This window comes from Spermophilus citellus (genome assembly GCF_964194105.1).
Source record: "Spermophilus citellus genome assembly, chromosome: 2".
Taxonomy (NCBI): domain Eukaryota; kingdom Metazoa; phylum Chordata; class Mammalia; order Rodentia; family Sciuridae; genus Spermophilus; species Spermophilus citellus.
The window spans coordinates 254,105,975-254,126,442 of NC_138183.1; the positions used below are offsets into that span (position 1 = coordinate 254,105,975).

Here is a 20,468-nt window from a genome sequence, read left to right on the forward strand (position 1 = left end):
TGATTGTGCCTCTAGGGTGGAAGAAAAGGCCATGACTGTTGAAGATTATTGACAGGCCAGTGTTTATCTTTAGCAATAAAATAGTTTATGAAATATTCTGCACATATTATTGCAGAAAGATAGCTGACTAGAGGTAACCTAGGAATTTTAAAATGACTTGAGCCTACTGCAGTGGCACATGCCTGTAATCCCAGCAACTCTGGAGGCTGAGGCAGGAGGATCACATGTTTAAGGCCAGCCTCAGCAACTCAGTGAGACCCTGTCTTGAAATAAAACATTAAAAGGGGGCTGGAGTTGTGGCTCAGTGGTCGAGCACTCGCCTAGCATGTGCGAGGCCCTGGGTTCAATCCTCAGCACCACATAAAATAAATAAAGGTATTGTGTGCAGCTATAACTAAAAAATTAAAAAAAAAAACACATTGAAAGGGTTGGGGGATGCAGTTCAGGGATAAATCACGCACCCCTGGCTTCAATCCCCAGTACCAAAAAAATATGAAAGTAAGTCAAGGAGGACACTGTGTGGCTCAATGGTAGAGCTCGTGCATGGCCATGGGTTCCATCCCTGGCACCAAATTAAAGGGAGAAAGCCGACTCGGAGGTGCCCTGCTGGCAAGCCCACACAGGGCCCTCCTCTCGGCTGGCCTGTTTCTAAGTGTCAGTGTAGGTGACCACATGAAGTCAGAGGGGTTTCTTCGTGCTCCTAGAGTACTAGCTCCAGTGTAGACATGTCACTTGAAGATGGCAGCTTGGCGAGTCGTGACAGGGTCCTACCACCCAACATGCCTGCTCACGTCACCCTGTCCTGAGTGCTGGAGAGGAAGCCTGTGGGCCAAACCAGGACCACCCAGGGACACAATCTGGCCCAGGCTGCAGAGCCGAATGGCAGTGTGCAGGAAACCCGGCGTCATCGCTCACTTGCTTTAGATCGCAACGTTTTTAAAGTCTGTGGTGTTCTCCATTTCTAAGCGTGGTTTCCTCTTCGTAGACATTTTTCTTCACTGTTTAGAGAATGGATAAGTGGATATGAGGACTGCAGTGAAAACTCCTGCCCACTGAGGAGACGGTGGCTCCGTGGAATCAGGGGTCGCCTGCTGTTCCCCGCCCCAGTGTCCTCGGTGGATGCTGCTGATAGCATCAGGCTGCGGGGGACTGAGGGGAATGAGAATGTCTGCTGCTGCACCTTTGAAGTGCTCAGAAAGGGCACTTGGCAGCTCGTTCACATGGGTGCTGATGGTGCCAGTCTGTCCTCAGTGTCTCCTTGTTCTGTTTGCAGGCATGAGTTGCTGGAGGAGGCCCGGCGGCAAGGCTTACCATTCGCGCAGTGGGACGGACCGACGGTGGTCGTGTGGCTGGAGGTGCGCTGGGGGTGGAGCCGAGGGCCTGTCCCAGACGGGCAGCTGTGGTGCTCATCCCCTGCATTAACACTCTGCCTTGCCCACTCTGTCTCCAGCTCTGGGTTGGGATGCCCGCCTGGTACGTGGCTGCCTGCCGAGCAAACGTGAAAAGCGGGGCCATTATGTCAGCCCTGTCCGACACCGAGATTCAGCGGGAGATTGGCATCAGCAACCCCCTGCACAGGTTGAAGCTGCGGCTGGCCATCCAGGAGATCATGTCGCTGACCAGCCCATCTGCCCCTCCCACGTCGAGAACGGTGCGTTTAGGGGGGTTCAAGGGAGGGTCCTTGTGTTCTCCGGGGAGAAGGAACCCTGCCCTCAGAGGTGCTTCCCAGTTAATAAGCACACTACCCAGGTGGCTCACATGCCCCAGAGATTGCCACTGGGAGCTGAGTGGTCCAAAGGAACTGGGCCAAATGTTTCTGTGAAAGCTCAGCTGGAAAGGCCTCGTTTAAAAATAAACAAATATGAATCTATCAAAATTGAATCAGTCTAAGGGCTTCTTGGGGAGGGAAAAAATTAGCATTTTAAGTACATGCTTTATATAAAACTTGGAATTTCATTTTCTATTCCATAGTGGAAAGTACATGACTAGCGTTTGCACTGTACAAAAGGACATTTGGGAAAAGCACATGGTGGGTGTGAGCGTTCTAAGGTGTTATTAGAGAACACACATAGGGCAGTACCCAGTAATCCTGGGCTGTGCCCTCGAGCTCCTGCCCCTGCGGTTGGACGGCTAGCCGTGGACTGGTCCTGTGCTGCGTGCAGAAGGATTGGCTCCCTCATTCTCGTGTCTGGCTCCTCCCTCCATGCCCTGTGTGGGAGCAGCAGGCCTGGAGTGCTGCCGGGCTGCTGTGGCGCCCTGGCACTTCCTGGCTCCTCAGGCCGCCACTGACCCCAGCGCATGCATGACTGAGAGTGGGCTGACCCTCCACAGACTGTCCCCCAGAATTCTTCACTGCCCGCTTTCTCCCGTGGCAGCTAAGAGGCAGTGAGGGCATCCCCAGCCTTTCATTCTGGCTCTTGGCCTACAAGTGTTTTCCCCTGTGGCTGGGGCCAGCGCTCACGGCCCAGTACAGGTCGTGGCCTGTGGGTGTCTGACCGCCGTGATTGCTGCTCATGTGGTGGTGGTGGGGGGGTGCGAGCAGAGTCCCCAAGCAGCGACCCCTGGTTGAGGAGGTGAGAAGCCATTCTGTGGAGAGCATGGATGGTTGTTGAGTTCGGGGGCCGGCTCCTGATTGGCAGAGTTGAGATGTGGCACAGTGGCTGCCCTGCCCTGTACTTTAGCCCAGAGCCCAGAAGCCCGACTTCTGATGAGCAGACTGCTAGCCCCAGCCTGACTTGAGGCCACAGTTCCTTTACAGAAAAATGTTGAGATACTTTTACTTGTCTCTGCCTTTTTTAAAATCAAAGACCTTTGGAAATGAGCTAAGGAGGCTTGTTCTTGCTCATGGCTGAGAGTGCTCGTCCTGGGGGAGCACTCTAACCAGATCCAAGTCAGCTTGTACTCGGGGACAGGAACTAGAGTGCAGAGCAGGCAGACTGCACTGCCAGCGCCAGCCCAGAAGTTGCCCTGAGGTACTCAGAGGGCCTGCAGCGTGGCCTCCAGCTAGCCTGATGCTCTGCGCCTCGTAGTGCCCACCCTGGCCCCCTGGCCCCCTCTGGCTTCAGCCATTGGGCTGAGAGCAGCTGTGAGCCCTTGCAGCGAGGGGCCTTGGGAGAGCCGCGGCACCGCCTCCCGCTCTGTTGTCCCTTGTTAACTCTATCTGCGTGGCACTGAGGTTTTTTGGTGAGTGGAGGTTGGTGTAGGGTTTCTTTTCTTTCTTTTTCTTTTTTTTTTTTAATATTATTTATTTATTTTTTAACAATACCTTTATTTACTTAGTTATTTTTATGTGGTGCTGAGGATCAAACCCAGTGCCTTATGCATGCTAGGCAAGCACTCTACCAGTGAGCCAGAGACCTAGCCCCTGGGGTAGGGTTTCTTTTGGGGTTCTGGGGTCAAACCCAGGGCCTTGCACACCCAGCATACAGTCTGTGTGGGAAGACTGTTGTGAGTACCTTGAGTCAGTCGTCACTAGGGGTTCAGACTCGCCAGAAGTGGCAAGTGGGTCTTCCTTTGCCTGTATTTGGGTACTGTGCGGGGAGGTGCTGGCATCCAAGCTCAGGAAATCCTAGGCTGCATAGTGTTGCTGACCACGTGGGGCAGAGTGTGGTCATTCCTCAGTGGGAGGAGCTTGGGTGTTTGTCCTGCCAAACTTCTGTGGGCTTCTGAGCTGGAGCTATGCGAGGAGCCCCTGCTCGGCCCCTTCTCTGCCTGTGGCTTATGTGTGTGCCTCTCCTCTCTATCACGCTTCCCCCTGCCCTGGACGTGGCTGGTGCACTGGGTCGCCTCAGACCACAGGAAATGTCTGGTTGACACACGAGGAGATGGAGACCCTTGCTGCCACGCCACACACGGTCAGTCACACCCTGCAGCTCGCACCCCATGGTGCGCTTGCCGCTGAGTCCAGCTGATTTTTGCCTTTTTGTTGAAAACTAAAACTATCAAATTTATTTTGTATTTAATTGTTTCAGATAAGTATTCCTCTTAGGTTGTTAGTTAAATGTGTAAAGTAGAATTTTGTGCTTTGTTTTAGATTTTTTTTTCTGGAACTTAAAGCTGGTAGCCTCACTCTGCTTGGAATGATTGTAATTTCTCTCTGCATTTGGAGAGACTACAGTTTAGCCCCATGGATCGTCTGACCCCAGCTTGCTCCTTTGACGGCTGTGGTGCATGAGAGTCTGCTCCCTGCATGGCTGGTGTTGGTGGTGTGTGCTGCATGATGTGTGATTCTGTGGACGTTTGCTCCCTCGTGCTGCACCCGCCCTGCAGAGCTGACGTGGCTCACTTCTACTAATGGTCATGTTCTTTTGCATTCCTAACCACGTGACGCAGGAAGACGAGGAGGGAAGCTGGGCTCAGGTTGGAGCTTTTCTATGATACCTTCTTCGCTCTGTGTTGGAGTACGAAAACTCATACAGTTTGCTTTTCCAGGGGTCTTAGCGTCTTAATCAACTAATAGTGTTTTTAATGATCTGAAAACATTAATCGAGTTAAGCATAGGATTAAAGAGTGCGTCTCATGGACAATTTTGAATGTCCCTCCTGAGGAGCCGTGGAAGCTGAACCTGGGATCTTTCACACTCAGCCCTGCAGGTGGCTCCTGAGATTGTGCACACCTAGCTCCATCCGGGGTAGCACTAGTCAGACCAACTAGCAAGAAACCATGGGACACAGTACAAAACCCCAGCACTAGCAAGGTGCCTCCTCCTCTCTTTCTGTTGGCATTTCACTAAGAATATCCTAACACTGTAGGTTTAAAGATTTTATTGATGATCTCAGAAATAAAGCCTCTTGGTCTGGGAGTGTAGCTCAGTGGAAGAATACTTGCCTAGCGTTGGCAAGGTCCTGGATTTGATCTGCAGTACCAAAAAAAAAAAAAAAAAAGGAATGGAAATGAGCGCGAGCTGTTTCCTCCTCTGGTACTTATGAAGTATAACCAGTGACACTGGATGCTGCAGCCATGCCTGTTGTCCCAGTGACTCGGGAGGCTGAGGCAGGAGGATAGCGAGTTCAAGGCCAGCCTGGGCGACTAGCGAGACCTTGTCTCAAAGTAAAAAATAAACAGGGCCGGGATGTAGCTCAGTGGTTGAGCAACCCCGGGTTCCATCTGCGGTGTGCATGTACGTGTGTTTAGATGGACGTGGAAAGAGGGAGGTAGGAGAAGAGCACCCCGCTATCCCACCTTTCGTCCCTCTTATACCAAGGAGGAGTGGCTGTGGACGCTGGGTTTCACCACCCTGGGCTAGGGGTCTGTGGCTCCCTCCAGGCATAACCTCATTAATTGTCATTTAGGTCTTTTGTGGGACCAATAAGGACTCTCAGTGGATAAAACAGGACTCATTTCTTAATTGCTTAAATTTCAGGGCATTTTACGGGATGACACTGAACACTGTCAGCAGTTGAATGTGAAATTGCCAGCATCAGAGACATGCAGGAGACATTAAATAGCTTGACATGTATCCTTGGCCATGGAACCATGACTAGGGACTGTGCAGGTGCAGGGTGGCCCACCATGCTGTGGCCGGCCTCGCTGGTGTCACTGTACTCCAGGCCAGGGCAGGCGCACAGCCTGCTCTCCCTGCTGCCCTGCAGTGGCAGCTGCCTGTTCTGTTTCGTTTTGGTGCTGGGGATTATACCCAGGGGTGCTCTACCACTGAGCTATATCCCTGCCCTTTTTATTTTTTATTTTGAGACAGGGTCTCACTAAGTTGCTGAGACCGGCCTCCAACTTGCAATCCTCCTACCTCAACCTCCTGAGTCGCTGGGATTACAGGCATCAGCTCTTAGCCAAGAGGAGATGTAAGCTGCCCCTGGATCCTCAGGGAGGACGCACCGAGGCGCTTGCACTTAACAGATAGGAGAGTGCTGCTGTGTGGACACTGCCAGCTGCCAGGAGCCTCCATGAGCAGGACCAGCACAGAGCTCCGTCTCGCTGGGCACAGCTGGGCCTGAGGGTGTGAGTGCACACTGTGTGGGGGTGCTCTGACGAGAGCCCCTTCTTGCTGCCGGCAGTTCCGGTACAGCCATGCAGACTGTGAAGAGTATGTGCTACGAGACACCAGAGACCGTGGCTCCTGTGGGTTCTGCTTCCATGTACTGCCGTGGTTTGGTGTTTTGGTTTGTTTGTTTGTTTGTTTGTTTGTTTGTTTGTTTTGAGGTACCAGGGTTTGAACTCAGGGGCGCTTGACCACTGAGCCACATCCCCAGCCCCATTTTGAATTTTATTTAGAGACAGGGTCTCACTGGGTTGCTTAATACCTCGCTGTTGCTGAGGCTGGCTTTGAACCCGCAATTCTCCTGCCTCAGCCTCCTGAGCTGCTGGGATTACAGGTGTGCACCACTGTGCCCAGCTTGGGTTTTTTTTTTTTTTTTTTTTTTTGAGACAAGGTCTTGCTGAGTTGCAGAGGCTGGCCTCAAACTTGTGATCTTCCTGCCTCATCCTCCTGAGTCTCTAGGATTGCAGGCGTGGGCCCAGTTTTGCAATTCTGTAGTAGACATTTTCTTTACTTTTTCTGCCCATTCAAGAATACATAGCCTATAGAGCAGAAGATGGCATCCGGCCTCCATGCTGTGAGCAGTGGGCCCAGGAGGAGGGTGGAGAGAGTGAACTGGTGGTGAGACCACAGCGTGCCTGTCACCTCACTCCCAGTTGTTCAGAGGAGCATTGTTTCCTGTTGGAATTTGAGTCGCTCTTTCCAGCTTGACTGGAACAAATATCACATTGGATGGACGTGGTGGTGGGGTGTGTGCCTGCAGGTTGCTGTGAAGGTGACCTGGTCTTTCTTGGCTGGAGGGCACCCGGGCTTTCCCTGCTGTGTATGTGCAGTATGTTTATTTTTCGTTGTACAAACCTCACACACATTCGATTCATCTGAGAATTTTACAGAGTTGAATGCCATTACAAATGATGTGTTAGAACCTCAATTTCAACTTCATTGCTAGTTATTCAGAAACACTTCCCTCTCGCTCTTTCTTCTCTCCTTTCCTTCCTTCCCTCTCTCGCCCGAGCCACTGTATGACTGAGCCACATCCCCAGCCCTTTTTATTTTATCTTGAAACAGGGTCTCACAAAGTTGCCCAGGTGGGACTTGAACTTGGGATCCTTCTGTCTCCACCTCCCAAGTTGCTGGCCCTGAAGGGGTGGCCATGATGCCCAGCCTAGAAATACGGTTCATTCTCACGCATCGGCCTCGCACCCTGGAGCTCTGCGCAGTGCGCGTGTCAGCTCTGACAGCCGATTCGTAGGTCCTTCCCCTGTCCTGACCCTGGAGTCGTGTCTTCTGTAAGGAGACTTAGTCTCTGCCCAGCAGTGTGCTCTCTCATTCTTTCCTTGCTCTGAGCGGTGGCCAGGCCTCCAGGGCAGCGCTACTTAGAGCTGGTAGGATGGGCGCCACTGCCTGGTCCCTACTCCCCTGAGGAGGAGGCCAGCTGTAGACATCTGTGGCTGCCTGGCCTCAGGTCAGGGCAGTCTCCGTCATCCCTACCTTGCTGTGCTACACCTCTTTATTTTTATTTTGAGACAGGGCCTCAGTTGCCGAGGCTGGTCTTGAACTTGCCATCCTCCTGCCCCAGCCTCCCAAGTTGCTAGGATTGCACACGTGCACCACCACGCTGAATGGTTTTCTTTTCCAATCTCTTCATGCAGGATAAACTTCATTGATTTTTTTTTTTGTGCCCTCCAAATATTAAACTAACCTTTGTGCCTGGAATAATGAACCCCATTAGTCATAATATCTTATTTTTTTAATATTTTGTTGACTTGCTAATATTTTGTTAGGGATTCTTACATGATTGTTAATTTTCCGCTATTTGGGCAGTTTCTAGCTATTTGCCTCCTTCCTCCACCTCCAGGTGGCTGGCACCGCAGCAGCACCACTGCATCTGACCTGTTGAATTCTGATTTATTTTATTAAGGTCAGCGGACACCCTTTGTGTGATTCCTGCTTCTAAATATGGTGAGAGGCAGTGCACCTCAGTGGCGGGCACGTGCGCGGCATGCCGGTGCCCAGGGTCCAGTCCCCAGCACCATCTGAGGAGGGCTCCTGCTGCACCGGGCCTGGCACACAGCTCTCGGCCTGCTGCTCCGTGGGGCAGAGGTTGCTGGAGCCCAGCAGCTCCAGGCTGTGCTGTGCTGTGCCAGTCTGGTATCTTCATCGCTTGGCACCGAGGAGCCAGTGAGCTTATGCCGCTGCCCGACTCAAGCCCAGCAGCTTGGAAGGACCGTGGGGAGGAGGAGAGGAGAGGGCTCTGAGGTGCAACCAGAGCAGGGGGTGACGTGGGGTCTTAGGTGCATCCTTCGGAGCACTTCCTTTCCGTTACCGTCTTCTCCAGCCAGTGATTGAGAGAAGAGTGTCGATGTCTTCTGACTATAATTGTGTATTTGTCCCATTCAGTCCTGTTAGTTATTGGTTTATTTCTTTTTTAAAAACTATGTTTTACTTTTTAGCTGCAGTTTGACACAATACCTTTATTTTATTTCTTTTTATGTGGTGCTGAGGATGGAACCCAGGGCCTCACACGAGAGATGAGCACTGAGCCACAACCCAGCCCCTTAAAACTATTTTTACACTTACTTCTCTGGATTTTGAAATACACCGATGTTTTGCTTAGGAAAGAAAAGGGTTGAAAAATAAAGCTAGAACCAAGCGGGGGTGGTGGCACTGCCATCGGGGAGGGAGACACAGGATCGCAAGTTCAGGGCCAGCTGGGCAACATAGTAAGGCTCTGCCCCAAAATGGAAAAGAGAAAGGGCCAACGATGCAGGGTTCAGTTTCCACCAGGACCAAAGCCCGCTGCCCGCCCGAGGTGTCCTAGCGAGCAGGGCTGCTGTCCTTCAAGCTTGTTCATGAGTCGTTACCTCCTCCCCATGGGGCTGCTGTAGGGCAGCTGCTCAGGGGACACTGCTAGGCCGTCACCATTTTATTGTGGTTTGGTAAAGAAGTTAAATTTTTATTATAAATGAGTTAAATTTTTAATGACTTTTTGTATGAAATTTTACTAGCATATTTTAAATGTGGGAATAGGTCAAGTTATTTAGAAATTATAGAGCAGTTTTGCCCTTAGTTTAGCTTTCAAGAATATGTAGCAGTGAGAAATCCAACCTATCATCCACTCGTTATGAACAGACGCTCGCATATGGGGACATGAACCACGAGTGGATCGGCAACGAGTGGCTGCCCAGCCTGGGCCTCCCTCAGTACCGCAGCTACTTCATGGAGTGCCTGGTGGATGCCAGGATGCTGGACCACCTGACCAAGAAGGACCTGCGGGGGCAGCTGAAGATGGTAGACAGCTTTCACAGGTAAGCGGCACCACGGGCCCACTCCCAGCCCAGACTTGACGGCCACTGTCTCCTGATCTCTGCTGTTGTTGGTCACCAGGAACAGCTTCCAGTGCGGAATCATGTGCCTGCGAAGGTTGAATTATGACCGGAAAGAACTGGAGAGGAAGAGGGAGGAGAGTCAGAATGAAATAAAAGGTGAGTGTTTGTGCCCAGAGGATGAAGTGCATGGGCTTGGATGCCCCTGTGGCCTCTACAGCAGCCTCAGGGATGAAAAAAATCAAGGGCAAGAACTTAAAAAGCCTGGGGCTCAGCAGCAGGCACTGGCCGAGCATGCTCCAGGCCCTGGGCGCCATCTCTAGCGCCCAGAGGAGGCAGGGAAGGCTTCAGGTGGAGACGGCTGTGCCGGCCTCACCCAGGAGAGAAGGGCAAATGCCAGTCCCTGGAGAGCACTGGTGCCTGCAGCAGTCTGGGCCACATGCCTGGGGCTGGCTTTTCTCCTGGGATTTCAGAGGTCTGAGCCACATCCCCGGCCCTCCTTATTTTTTTATTTTGAGACAGGGTCTTGCTAAGTTGCTGAGACTAGCCTTGAATTTGCCATCCTCCTGCCTTAGCCTCCTGTGTCGCTGGGATGAGAGGCGTGCACCACCACACCCAGCTAGTTTTCCTCCTATTGCCTCTGCCAAATGTGCTGCTGCTCAGCAGTGCTGTCCCCCCCCACCCCACCCCGTGCTGCGTCACTGGGGTGAAGTGTGAGGCACCAGTGCTCTGGGGTTCGCCCAGGGCCACATGCAGAAGCACAGACTGCACCTGCAGCTCTGCTCTCACAGAGCATGAGGCCCTGAGCAGCCTTCAGCCTGTCGGGGAAAGGAGTCAGGTCCATCAGCCGGAAACGGAAATGGGCTGTAGCCCAGGAGGCCCTGACTGCCCGTGGAGCCAGGAGGTCACTGATCCTAGCAGTGGTGGTGGGAGGGAACCAGCCACCCTGGAGAGCGGCAGCCCCCGCACTGCGCTAGGCCTCCACGCCCTCTCTGCGGCCCTGCAACGGCCTTTTGCATCCCTGGTTCTCCCTGAGAGAGAAACTAAAGTGCAGTTGGAGGAGGCCATTTGGGTGCCACTTGCTCACAGTTGTGTCAGCACAAGTCTTGGGAAAGACCACAGGTTGGCGTTGGCACCGAGCAGGTACGCGCAGCCTTGTATCCAGGTGGCGAGAAGCGGACATGGTCCTCTGCTGTGTTCTTTGTGTCCCTTCTGCATCCCCTCACAGTTAACAAGAACGGCCTTTGTAAGTGGTTGGTGAGCATCTGAGTGGATTTCTAATCGAGCAGATTCTGAAATTTAATTTGCACAACCTGTCCAAAGTCTTTAATATGCTGGGTGGTGTCTTTAAGTCTCTCTTTTGAAAGTGGGAAAAATGTTTAGGATATTTACCATGAGTGGAAACTTCCAGTCCAGAAGCTGGGGTTTGTGCTGAAGTGAGTGAGGTGTCTAGGTGGTCACAGGGCTGGGGGTCTGTGTGTGAAACGTTGGTCCGTGCTGGGGCCTGCTGGGGCCTGTGCCTCGCTCTGATCTGCAGAAGGAGCTTCTTCCTCTTGTGCTCAAGAGGAGCTCCAACGGGAGCCCTCTCCTGGGGAGTCTCGGTGCCAGGCGTGGCAGTCCTCAGCGTTTCAGGGGTGTGGTGAAGAGGCTCTCTGAAACCATAGTCACAGGGTCACTCTTTTGCAGATGTGCTTGTTTGGAGCAACGATCGAGTGATTCGCTGGATCTTGTCGATTGGTCTTAAAGAATATGCAAACAATCTCATAGAGAGCGGCGTTCACGGGGCACTTCTTGCTTTGGATGAGACCTTTGATTTCAACGCACTGGCACTCTTGTTGCAGATCCCAACCCAGAACCCCCAGGTAGGCCAGGCCCTGGCCACGCCCCACCCACTCAGGCAGTGTTCAGTTGTTAATGGTGGAGAAGAAGGTGACCTCAGCCACTAGTGCTCTCTCTTCTATCACTATCCCTCACCCAGTGGTTCAAAATCAGCAGATGCTTTATTAATATTTTTGTTTCTCATCCTTCCATTTTCTGATGCAAGCATTAGATTCTTGAAGTAAACAAAAGAAGATTGTTTCATGGTAGGGCTGGGAGTGTAGCTCAGTGGTAGAGCACTTGCCTGGCATATGAGGCACTGGGTTTGATCCTCAGCTCCACATAAAAGCAAATAAATAAAATAAAGGTATCATGTCCATCTACAGCTAAAGAAAAAAAAAGAATATTTTATTATAGTTCTGCTTGTCAACGTAGAGATACACGCAGTTGTTACATCACAGAGAAATATCCGGGTGTGCCTCCTAGAGGTTTTACTGACCTTTGTCAGTCTTTTTGACTCATGAGCCCATTTGAAAATGGAGATGTTTGTGTTCTACAGAACGTCGAATGCTTTTGTCAGTCGCCTGACCAGTGCACACAGCACACTTCCTGTGCACTTCCAGGAGGTGACAGGTCCCTCCCTCTGCCCTGACAAAAGCCCTGATGCTAAATATTATCATGGCTCTGTGTTTCCAGGAGTTCGGTTGAGTTTTCGAGTCTCAGTTTCAAAGATAATTGTAATATGCAAACCTTCTTCAAACTAGAATGATGAGAGTTTTGGTGGTGGTTTTGTCATTTCAGGCTCGAGCTGTCCTGGAAAGAGAGTTTAACAACCTTTTGGTCATGGGGACCGACAGAAGGTTTGATGAGGTAAGTTTTCAGTTGTGCAGTGTGTGGTGGGGCTGGGGTGGAACCCAGAAGCACTGTATCACTGAGCCACATCCCCAGCCCTTTTTCTGTTTTGAGACAGTGACTTGCTAAGTTGCTTAGGGTCTCACTAAATGGGTGAGGCTGGCTTTGAACTCAGGATCCTCCTGCCTCAGCTCCCCAAGTTGCTGGGATTCTGCATCCGGCTTCACAGAACAGTCTTGTTTTCGTTTTTACTATTTTTGATACGCCTCAAAAATGGTTTTCACATCATAAAACTGGTTGCAATCTAGGAATGTAACCTATAAGTTGTGTTTCAAGGACAGCTGGATCTCCCACCCCGGTCCAGAGCCCTGTGCTTTGCTGTGCATGGAGGCACGTTTCAGGAGTATATCAATGCCAAATGTGAATATCCTCTCACACAGCCGCGGCTCGTTCATTCCCACACGTTAGGTGCTCCTCACTGGGCCTTAGGAGAGCTCAGTGGGGTGGGGGAGAAGCCACCTCCTGTGACAACGAGGCTGGTCAGCAGTGGCCTGGCGTCAGGCGGGGCTGCTTACAGCTTGCAGCTCTCTTTATGATGAATCAAGGTGCACCCCACAGCTGGAGAGTGACGTCGCACACGGGCAGTGCAGTGGGAGCAGCACGTCCCCTGGGAGCTCAGGGCACGCCCCAGGAAGGGGTGTGCTGCATGGGAACCAGGACACACTCACAGGTCCCACTTTCCTTCCGAAGACAGTCACTCTACCAGCCGCACCTGTCCTTTATTTGTGTGTTTGTTTATTCATTCAGGCAGGTGGGCAGATACAAAGGTAGGTGCGGGGGACTGGACCTGGGACACTGTACCCCTGCGCTACATCTCCAGCCCTTTTCGTGTTTTTATTTACCTTTTATTTTGAGATAGGGTCTGGCTAAGATGCCCAGGGTCTTGCTGAGTTGCTGAGGCTGGCCTGGAACTTGTGAGCCTCCTGCTTCAGCCTGCGGGAAGGCTGGATCCCAGCTGTGCTGCCTCACCCCCCTGTGCTTTCACTTAGAAACGAAGCTTGTTTTTGGTCGCAGGATGATGACAAAAGCTTCAGGAGAGCACCTTCGTGGAGGAAGAAGTTCAGACCAAAGGACATCCGGGGCTTGGCGGCCGGGTCAGCAGAGACGCTTCCGGCCAACTTCCGGGTTACTTCTTCTATGTCCTCCCCCTCTATGCAGCCAAAGAAGATGCAGCTGGACGGTAGGTGGTGGGCCGCGTGACCCACCACTCGCTGGAGCATGAGCATCCCTCTTACCTAGAATGGCCATCTCGTGTGCTACCAGACATTTAAGTGTGGCTGCATGCCCAGTTGTCAATGTTTTAAAATCAGCCCTAACAAGCGTTCATAAAAGTTCAGCAACAATAGAGGAGTTTTAAGAACATCTTGTCTGGTTGAATCTTGAGCATATTCTCTCAACTAATAAATTGAAGCCCCGGTGGTGTGCTCAGGGCTGTGGCTGCCCTCTTGACGTGGCATGTGGGTGTGGCAGGCAGCCCTGGCGAGCAAGCTCTTGAGACCGCACTGTGGCAGCTTTCAGACCACAGTGTTTACTTCTCTCCATCCTGGGAAAAACGGTGGAGTAATTTTAAACCTGACAGAGTTTTCAGTTTCTGCAAGCCCCGCCTCTACTGCCTTCTGCCCACCAGCCATGGCCTTTCTGTGTAAGCCCACGTGTGCCTGTCAGGAAAGGGCTGCCAAGGAGACGGGACCCTGCAGGAGGCTGGGTGGAGCCAAGCTGGCCAGCCCCAGGCTTCCCAGAGAGGCCTGGGCTGCTCCCTGGGGTGGCCTCTCTGGCCCCAGGACTCAGCTGGTTGTGTGGCTGGGAGGTTCCTGGGAAGGCCCTGCTCTGACCTGGACTGAATAATGGGAGGCGGTGTGGAGAGGAGAGCCACCCTAGGGCTGAGCCCAGTTCCACTGCTCGGAGGTCACGATCTTGGCAGCATTTAGCTGTGCCCTGCTTCAGCTTCCCTGTCTGTGAAACGGGTGTCACATGGATTCTTCTCACGGAGGAGGTTTTGCTCTCACGCCATACGTACAAATCAGGGAAAAGCACGTGTATAGGAAGTTTTATTAGCTGGACACTCTTGGTAAGAATGGCTTAGCACAGCATTTTTGGTAAAAGCTGGATTTTCTTTTGCCGGAGTTTAGTGATAAACTTAAAGGGCAAAATCCAGTGTGTGTTTTAACTGGCAGCTTTTGGAGGATGCGCGTCTTTCTTCTGAGGAGCATGCGGATGGCTAACCCATGCCCACTGTGTCGTGGCCCTTGGCTGCTGGTCTATCCACTAGGGACAGTCCCTATGGGCGCTGGGCCTGTGTTCTCATTGTACGTTTCCTCCTCACACTGCATTCCCTCTGTTGAATGTTAAGTGCAACAATAAGAACAAGAGTTTAAACTGACTAGAAATAAACCGAGGAGACTTTGTCTCCCAGAAACACTGAAGGTGTTGCAGCTGGTGAGATGGGTGGCTGACTGACTGGGGAGGGAGAGCAGGGGCCGCTCTAGCAGCTTTCCTGGGCTCGAGATCCAGACGCACAGAGAGAGCCAGTCCCATCAGCCATGGCAAGATGTTGCTCAGAGTGGTCCCCATGTACCTGTGGGAAACCAGAAACTGCAGCTGGGGCAGCCGAACCTGCTCTAGGTGTCCTACCTGCCTTATGGTTTGCGAGGGGTTGGGCTCACCCCTAGGGCCTCAGGGTATGTTTCTTAAACAAGAACTCCGCTCTGTGGTCTCCATCGCTTCTAGTTGAAACACACTGGAGTAAGAGAAGTCATTGTCTTAGCCTGCGCCCTGGCTGGACACCCCTGGACCTGCTCTTTCATCCCATGAGCAGCGAGTGCTGGGCAGCAGGTTCCACCCCTATCCTGGGTGGAGTTGGTCCCTTTCTGGCAGCCCTGTCCCAGGGCAGGGGCCATCCCACAGGAACAGGTGCTGGTGCACCTCCTGGGGTTCTTGGAGGTTAGTGCTAGGGCCAAAGGAAAGGTCTGTTTCACTAACCGTAAGTGCAGAGATCGAGGAGGAGCCAGGTGCCTGCTTTAAGTGCCGTCCTTTCTTCATGCACATGTGTGTTCTGGAGTCATTGTCTGTGTGCACAGTGCGCCCTTGCGGTTGTAGAGTAGGTGCCAGTGTCCTCGGGCTCCTGGGAGGTGGGGGGACCCTCTTGAGCCCCCTGGTGCTCTTGCCCTGGCCGTCGCCCCACTCCAGCAGGCTCCCTCAGCTCCCGGGAGGCCCCACCCTAGGCGAGGAGATGTGCCCTGTGTGAGGTCTCCACACTAACTGCACGCTGTGTTTGCACGCTTCCTGCTGTGGTGGTCGGAGCAGGCAGTGTATCGGGAGCACAGAGGTTGGATTCTGCTACAGTCAGGACTTACTCCTGCTGAAGCCGCCTCCGGTGAGTAGAGAGCAGCACCGTCCCCGGGAACACGTTGGCAGGCCCGGAGCTCAATGCCAGGCGAGGCTGTGGGCCCTGGTCCTTGAGAGCCAGGTCTGCTGCTGTGGAAGTACACCTGTCAGGTGGCTCTGGTGCTGTGGCTGTCAGGAGGAGGGCGGTGTGACCCCGTCCCTCCTCACGCCTGCGCGCAGGGGCCTGCTGGTGGGGAGCACATCCTCAGGAGCGGGCCAGGGCCCAGGTAGGAATGCGCCTCGTGAGGCTGCTGCATCAAGTGACACCAGAGTGGTCCGCCTAAAGGTTGACTGTGAAGCACAGAGCCCGTCTCTGGGCCAGCTCTGGTGACTGGGATGTGTCTGTGTGGGGGGTCCTGTCCCACAGGTCCAGGGTGCTGCTGGCCTCAGCCTGCCCCGTGAGCTCTCGCAGGGGGGAGCTGCCTGCTTTGCTTGGCTGGGCATCTTAGCTGGATTTGGGTTGGCTTTGGGTCTTGCTTGCTTAGTTGGTGCCTTCTTTGCATGCCCTCGGGGACAGTGCAGACCCTGGTGAGCTCATAGTGATGCTCGGGCCGGGCAGGGGTGGCAGGGGCGGGGCTGCAGGAGGGCGCGTGCTGAGCGCGGCCTTTGTTCTCTCTTGCAGTGTACCCGCACTACTTCTACAGATGACCCAGCCTTCTGAATCCAGCAGACGACAGTTTAGAATTCAGTGGACCTTTAATCTGTTGATACTCCTTATATGGACCCTAAGATATTTTATTACAGAGTTTTTAACTAGTGAAAAATTCAAGAATATCATAGAGAAAATATTTTAGAATTTACTGTTTCTTATATTTATGTGAACTCCGCTCCTCCTGGTGTAGTTACTGCTTCCCCCCGGGTCCAGACTCTGGGTGCCCTCCCGTCCGTGGCTTATCCTAATGGCAGTCCTTCACGTGAATGTACTGTAATGCTTGTATGTATTGATCCTATGAACAAACGTAGGGCTTTTGTAAATTATGCACTTATTGTAATTATACTGTTTAATTTTTTAATGATAAACCAGGACAGAGAGAAGGATTTTACTGCGTTTATAAAATCATCGTGACACAACAGTGTCATAGCATCGTCCTTTACCAGCTCACACAATCATTTTGAAATAAGCAGACTTGATTTCAAGAGATCACTGTTGGATTTTAATGACCAACCTTAACTATACTTTTTCTATCAAGAAATCTCAGCTTCTGATAAACTTGGGGCTGAAGGGTTGAGAACACTGTGGAAGTCCCCAGCCCTGGCTCAGCTTCCCCACCCAGTCTCTGGACTTGAAGGCTTGCCCTGGCACTGACTGCAGCTGGGAGCCGCAGGGAACCGCTCAGCGGGACCTGGGGCCTGGGGCGCCTCCGTCCAGGCAGCAGGTGGGGGCGCCCTGCAGCTGCTCTTGAGGACCAGTCCAGCACCGCGGCTCGCTGGCTCCCAGAGGTGGTCTCCTGGCGAGGGCGAGGGCAGGGCTCCTGAGACTGCGTGCAACTCTAACAAAGGCCTTATTCTTCTTGTGTGAATCTTGTTTTTACATTTGTTTGTACACATGTTTAAAGAATGAACCTCGTGGTGCATTTTTAGACTTGGATGGTGTGGCCATTTTGCATTGTCTGAGTAGCAGATGTAACTTACTTTTTAAAGGGCACATTAAAAGCCAGCCCGGAGAGTCAGATCATGGTGTTATTTATTAGCAGCTGATGTGCAGATGGAGGGCGCTGTCTCTTTACATTTGGCTTCTGCTTTTGATTCGCTTGTACAATTCATTGTTACTGTTGTGTTTTTCTATTAATCTTCTGTGGACTTCCTGATTATGTAACAAAGTATGTACAGTCTACTTTTGAACTATTTTTATCACAGTATTATTTATTGCTTTCTTTCAATAAAGTACTGAAGCATTTTCCACTGCCAGTGAGGAATGCTGAGAGTAAGCCGTCTTCACGCTGAAAACGGGCTGTGGCAGTGTTGCCATCTGAAAGGGACATTGAAGGCCAGAAGAGGGCAGCGGAGGAGCGGGTGTCATCCCACATGAGCATCCTGACATGCGTCCCCTGTGTCCTCTGCTCTCCCACCCACACCCACTGCCTCATCTCTGGCACCCTTCCAGATGCATGGGTGCTGGGCACCAGGACGCCAGCTGCCCTGGGGGCTCGGTTCACACGTGTCCTGAGTCACGGAGCAGCCCAGTGAGGCAGAGGGAGCCAGGCTCCTGGGAGGGACCGTGGGGGGGTGCCGAGAGACTACTCAGTGGCCAACCAGGCAGCCAGAGCAAGTGCCTGTGCGGCCGGGGATGGCATCACATCTGGGGGTGGCACGGCCGGCACTGCTGGTGTCTGCCCCACTGAGGCCGACGGGCTTTCCCGGAGGGCACCATGCCGTCTTGGGACTGAGGTACCTGGCTCGTCTCTGTTGGGGCAGAGCTGGCCAGAGTCTGCGTTCTGTCTGGGGCCTGTGGGCACTGGCCCGGTGTTCAGGACCTGTGGTCTCTGGCTGGACTGAGCCCTGCAGGCACTTCATCCTGTCCGTCACTGAGGGCTCAGTGCTGCACCTGCCCACGGCAGCGTCGGCAATGCTGGCTTTGGGCCTTCCCGAGGACGCTGGGCTTGCCCTGCTCTGCTGTGTCCCCCGGCAGCTGCCGCTGCTCACTCACCCACCACGTGGCCCATCATCTGTCCCGGGGCCTAGGGGCCCTGTGCTCAGCTGAGTGCACTGCTGCCACGCGTGGCCGCCTGCTGCCCAGGGTGGTTGTGGGCCTCTCCCCAGTCAGGTTTCCGTGGTGGTGGGGGTGCCTCTCTTCCCTCATCCCTCCTCCAGGCAGTGGGGGGACGGGTGTGGTCACTGCTGCTATTCTGGACACCCACATGCGACTTACTGCACTTCCAAATGTCTCAGATACTTCTGTCTCCTCGTTTCCTGGGCTCCTTCCTTGGTGAGAATGAGTAGCCTCTTCGTTCCCGGACTCAAAGCGCGAGCCTTTCCAAGTACAGCTCTGCCCGTGTTCACAGAGTACTGTCCCCAGTCCCGGGGAACCTCCCTGTGCACGCTGTCTGGCGTGCCAAGTCCTCTCAGGAGCTCTGTGCAGTGAGGTGTGATGAGAAAATGCGCATTCTTGAACGTCTTCAAGATGCTCAAACCTGTGATGTGGAGCCATGATACAGAGGGCTGCATCGCCCGGGGCTGGCTCACACAGACGCAGCACAGTCACCCTGGGAGGAGGAGGCAGGACCCTCCTGCCTCCTACAGCTTCGGAGGGTTCCAAGCATTCCTCCACTCGGGGTCACAGCACTGTGGCCTCTGCTCCGCCTGCCTCGGGGTCTGCTGTAGATATCTTCCCTCTACGTCCTCCGGGGCACTTCTTCTGGCCCACTCATGCAGTTCATTCAGGGAGGTCTCATTTCAAGATCCAAACCTAACATCCACACAGACCCCTTTTCCAAATAAGGTCACATTTGCAGGTTCAGGATCTGGTCATTGACGTGTCTTTTGAGGACCCCCGTCTGCTCTTCACTGTTTCTGGTAAAGATGGCTCACCCTGCCCTGCCCCACCACCTTGTGGGATCAGAGGCCACTGGTTTCGCATAAAGGCAAAGGAGGCCAAGAGGGGGGTGCCCTCAGTGGCCCGCAGTGCTGCTGGAGAGCACCCCTGGGCTGGAGGGAGCTTCCAGACCCTGCTGAGGGGCGAGGTGAGGAGAGGCCACTAAGACTGACCCATGGGACCAGCAAGAAAACAGAGGACATTGTAAAATAAAACAGCACTTGGCTCTTGGGACCATCTGGAGTGAGTGTGCGAAGCCTCCCTGCAGATCCGGGCCCCCTGTTCCCGTGCAGCAGCAGCCCCGGGCCCACTTGGTGAGCGCCTGCTGTGTGCCACGTGTTTCGGGTGCTGGGTGACTGCCCTTCCAGGAAAGGGTAAGATTCCAGATTCCATCCGGGTGCAGCCCAGGACCTCGTGCTGTTGGGGAGGGACTGGGTGGAAGAGCTGCCCCGGGAGACCAGCTCCAGGCTGTCTTCACACTCAAGTGGCATGCACAGCAACTTGGGTAACACTGATGCCGTGCCCAGGACTCAGGGCCCTGGTTGGTGCTCGCTGCCCTGTGTCGGGACAGGCTCCTTTTTCCATCTGACCTCTTAGGCAACAAATCCTGTGCCTTGACCCTGATGGAATATTTAAATAGGTCTCACTGTTCACCTTCCCTTCCAAAGGAGCCAACAGAAACCAGTTCTTGACTCTTTTTTCTTTCAATATCCAATAATTGAACCCAGGAGCCGCCACTGACGACTCACATCAACAGCCCTTTAAAAAAATTTTTTTATTTATTCTAATCAGTTATACATGACAGCAGAATGCTCTTCGATTCATGGTACACAAAATAGAGCCCAATTCTTCACTTCTTTGGTTGTACAGGATGTAAGGTCACACCATTCATGCAATCACACATGTACCTCATTCCACCGCCTTTCCTATCCCCATGCCCCCTCCCCTCCCTCTTGCCCAATTCAAAGTTCCTCCACTATCCCATGCCATCCCCCCGCTATGGATTAGTATCCATTTATCAGAGAAAACATTAGGCCTTTGATTTTTTTGGGATTGGCTTACTTTGCTTAGCATGGTCTTCTCCAGTTCCATCCATTTACCTGCAAATGCCATGATTTTAGTCTTATTGTCGAGTAATATTCCATTGTGTATAAATGCCACATTTTTTTTTTAATCCATCAACTGAAGGGCATTCTACCACACGGCCTGCGCAGTGGTTTCATTAATGAGGTTCTGGCATTAAGTTAGTTAGAAGAGATCAAAATAAAACACACAGACAGTACCTTATTTTACATTGCTAGGTCCGAGACGGCTCGCCTCCCTGATTCCCGCCTCTAGCCGCCCAGCAGGGCAGCGAGGATTACTCTGGGCTAGCAGGAGAGAGAGAGCGAACACGCCAGGGAGTAGCCTTTTATTTGGGGGAACAAGAGATTCAGGGGAGAATTCCATCCAATGAAGGTTGAGGGGGGGCTGCACTCCAAGGTCAGGGTCAGTGATTGGGTCT

The 20,468-nt window shown here is 52.8% G+C and overlaps 1 protein-coding gene across 12 annotated transcripts in view; it reads left to right on the forward strand.

Moving 5' to 3' along the window:
- The window catches only part of PPFIA1 (PTPRF interacting protein alpha 1), a 90,076-nt gene extending 73,447 nt beyond the window's left edge, over positions 1–16,629 (forward strand). For 6 of the 12 annotated variants that reach the window (XM_081260479.1, XM_081260487.1, XM_081260486.1 and 3 more), the window contains 10 exons: positions 1,274–1,355; positions 1,451–1,651; positions 3,792–3,854; positions 9,125–9,300; positions 9,380–9,477; positions 11,005–11,180; positions 11,938–12,006; positions 13,063–13,228; positions 15,352–15,421; positions 16,055–16,629. In XM_081260479.1, coding sequence (XP_081116605.1) covers positions 1,274–1,355; positions 1,451–1,651; positions 3,792–3,854; positions 9,125–9,300; positions 9,380–9,477; positions 11,005–11,180; positions 11,938–12,006; positions 13,063–13,228; positions 15,352–15,410 — 1,090 coding nt within the window. In that variant the 3' untranslated portion in view covers positions 15,411–15,421; positions 16,055–16,629. Of the gene's footprint in view, positions 1–1,273; positions 1,356–1,450; positions 1,652–3,791; positions 3,855–5,695; positions 5,890–6,524; positions 6,549–9,124; positions 9,301–9,379; positions 9,478–11,004; positions 11,181–11,937; positions 12,007–13,062; positions 13,229–15,351; positions 15,422–16,054 lie in introns of those variants that run through there. The other 6 variants (XM_081260485.1, XM_081260489.1, XM_081260484.1 and 3 more) reach the window with 5 other exon arrangements.
- Positions 16,630–20,468: the final 3,839 nt, after the last annotated feature.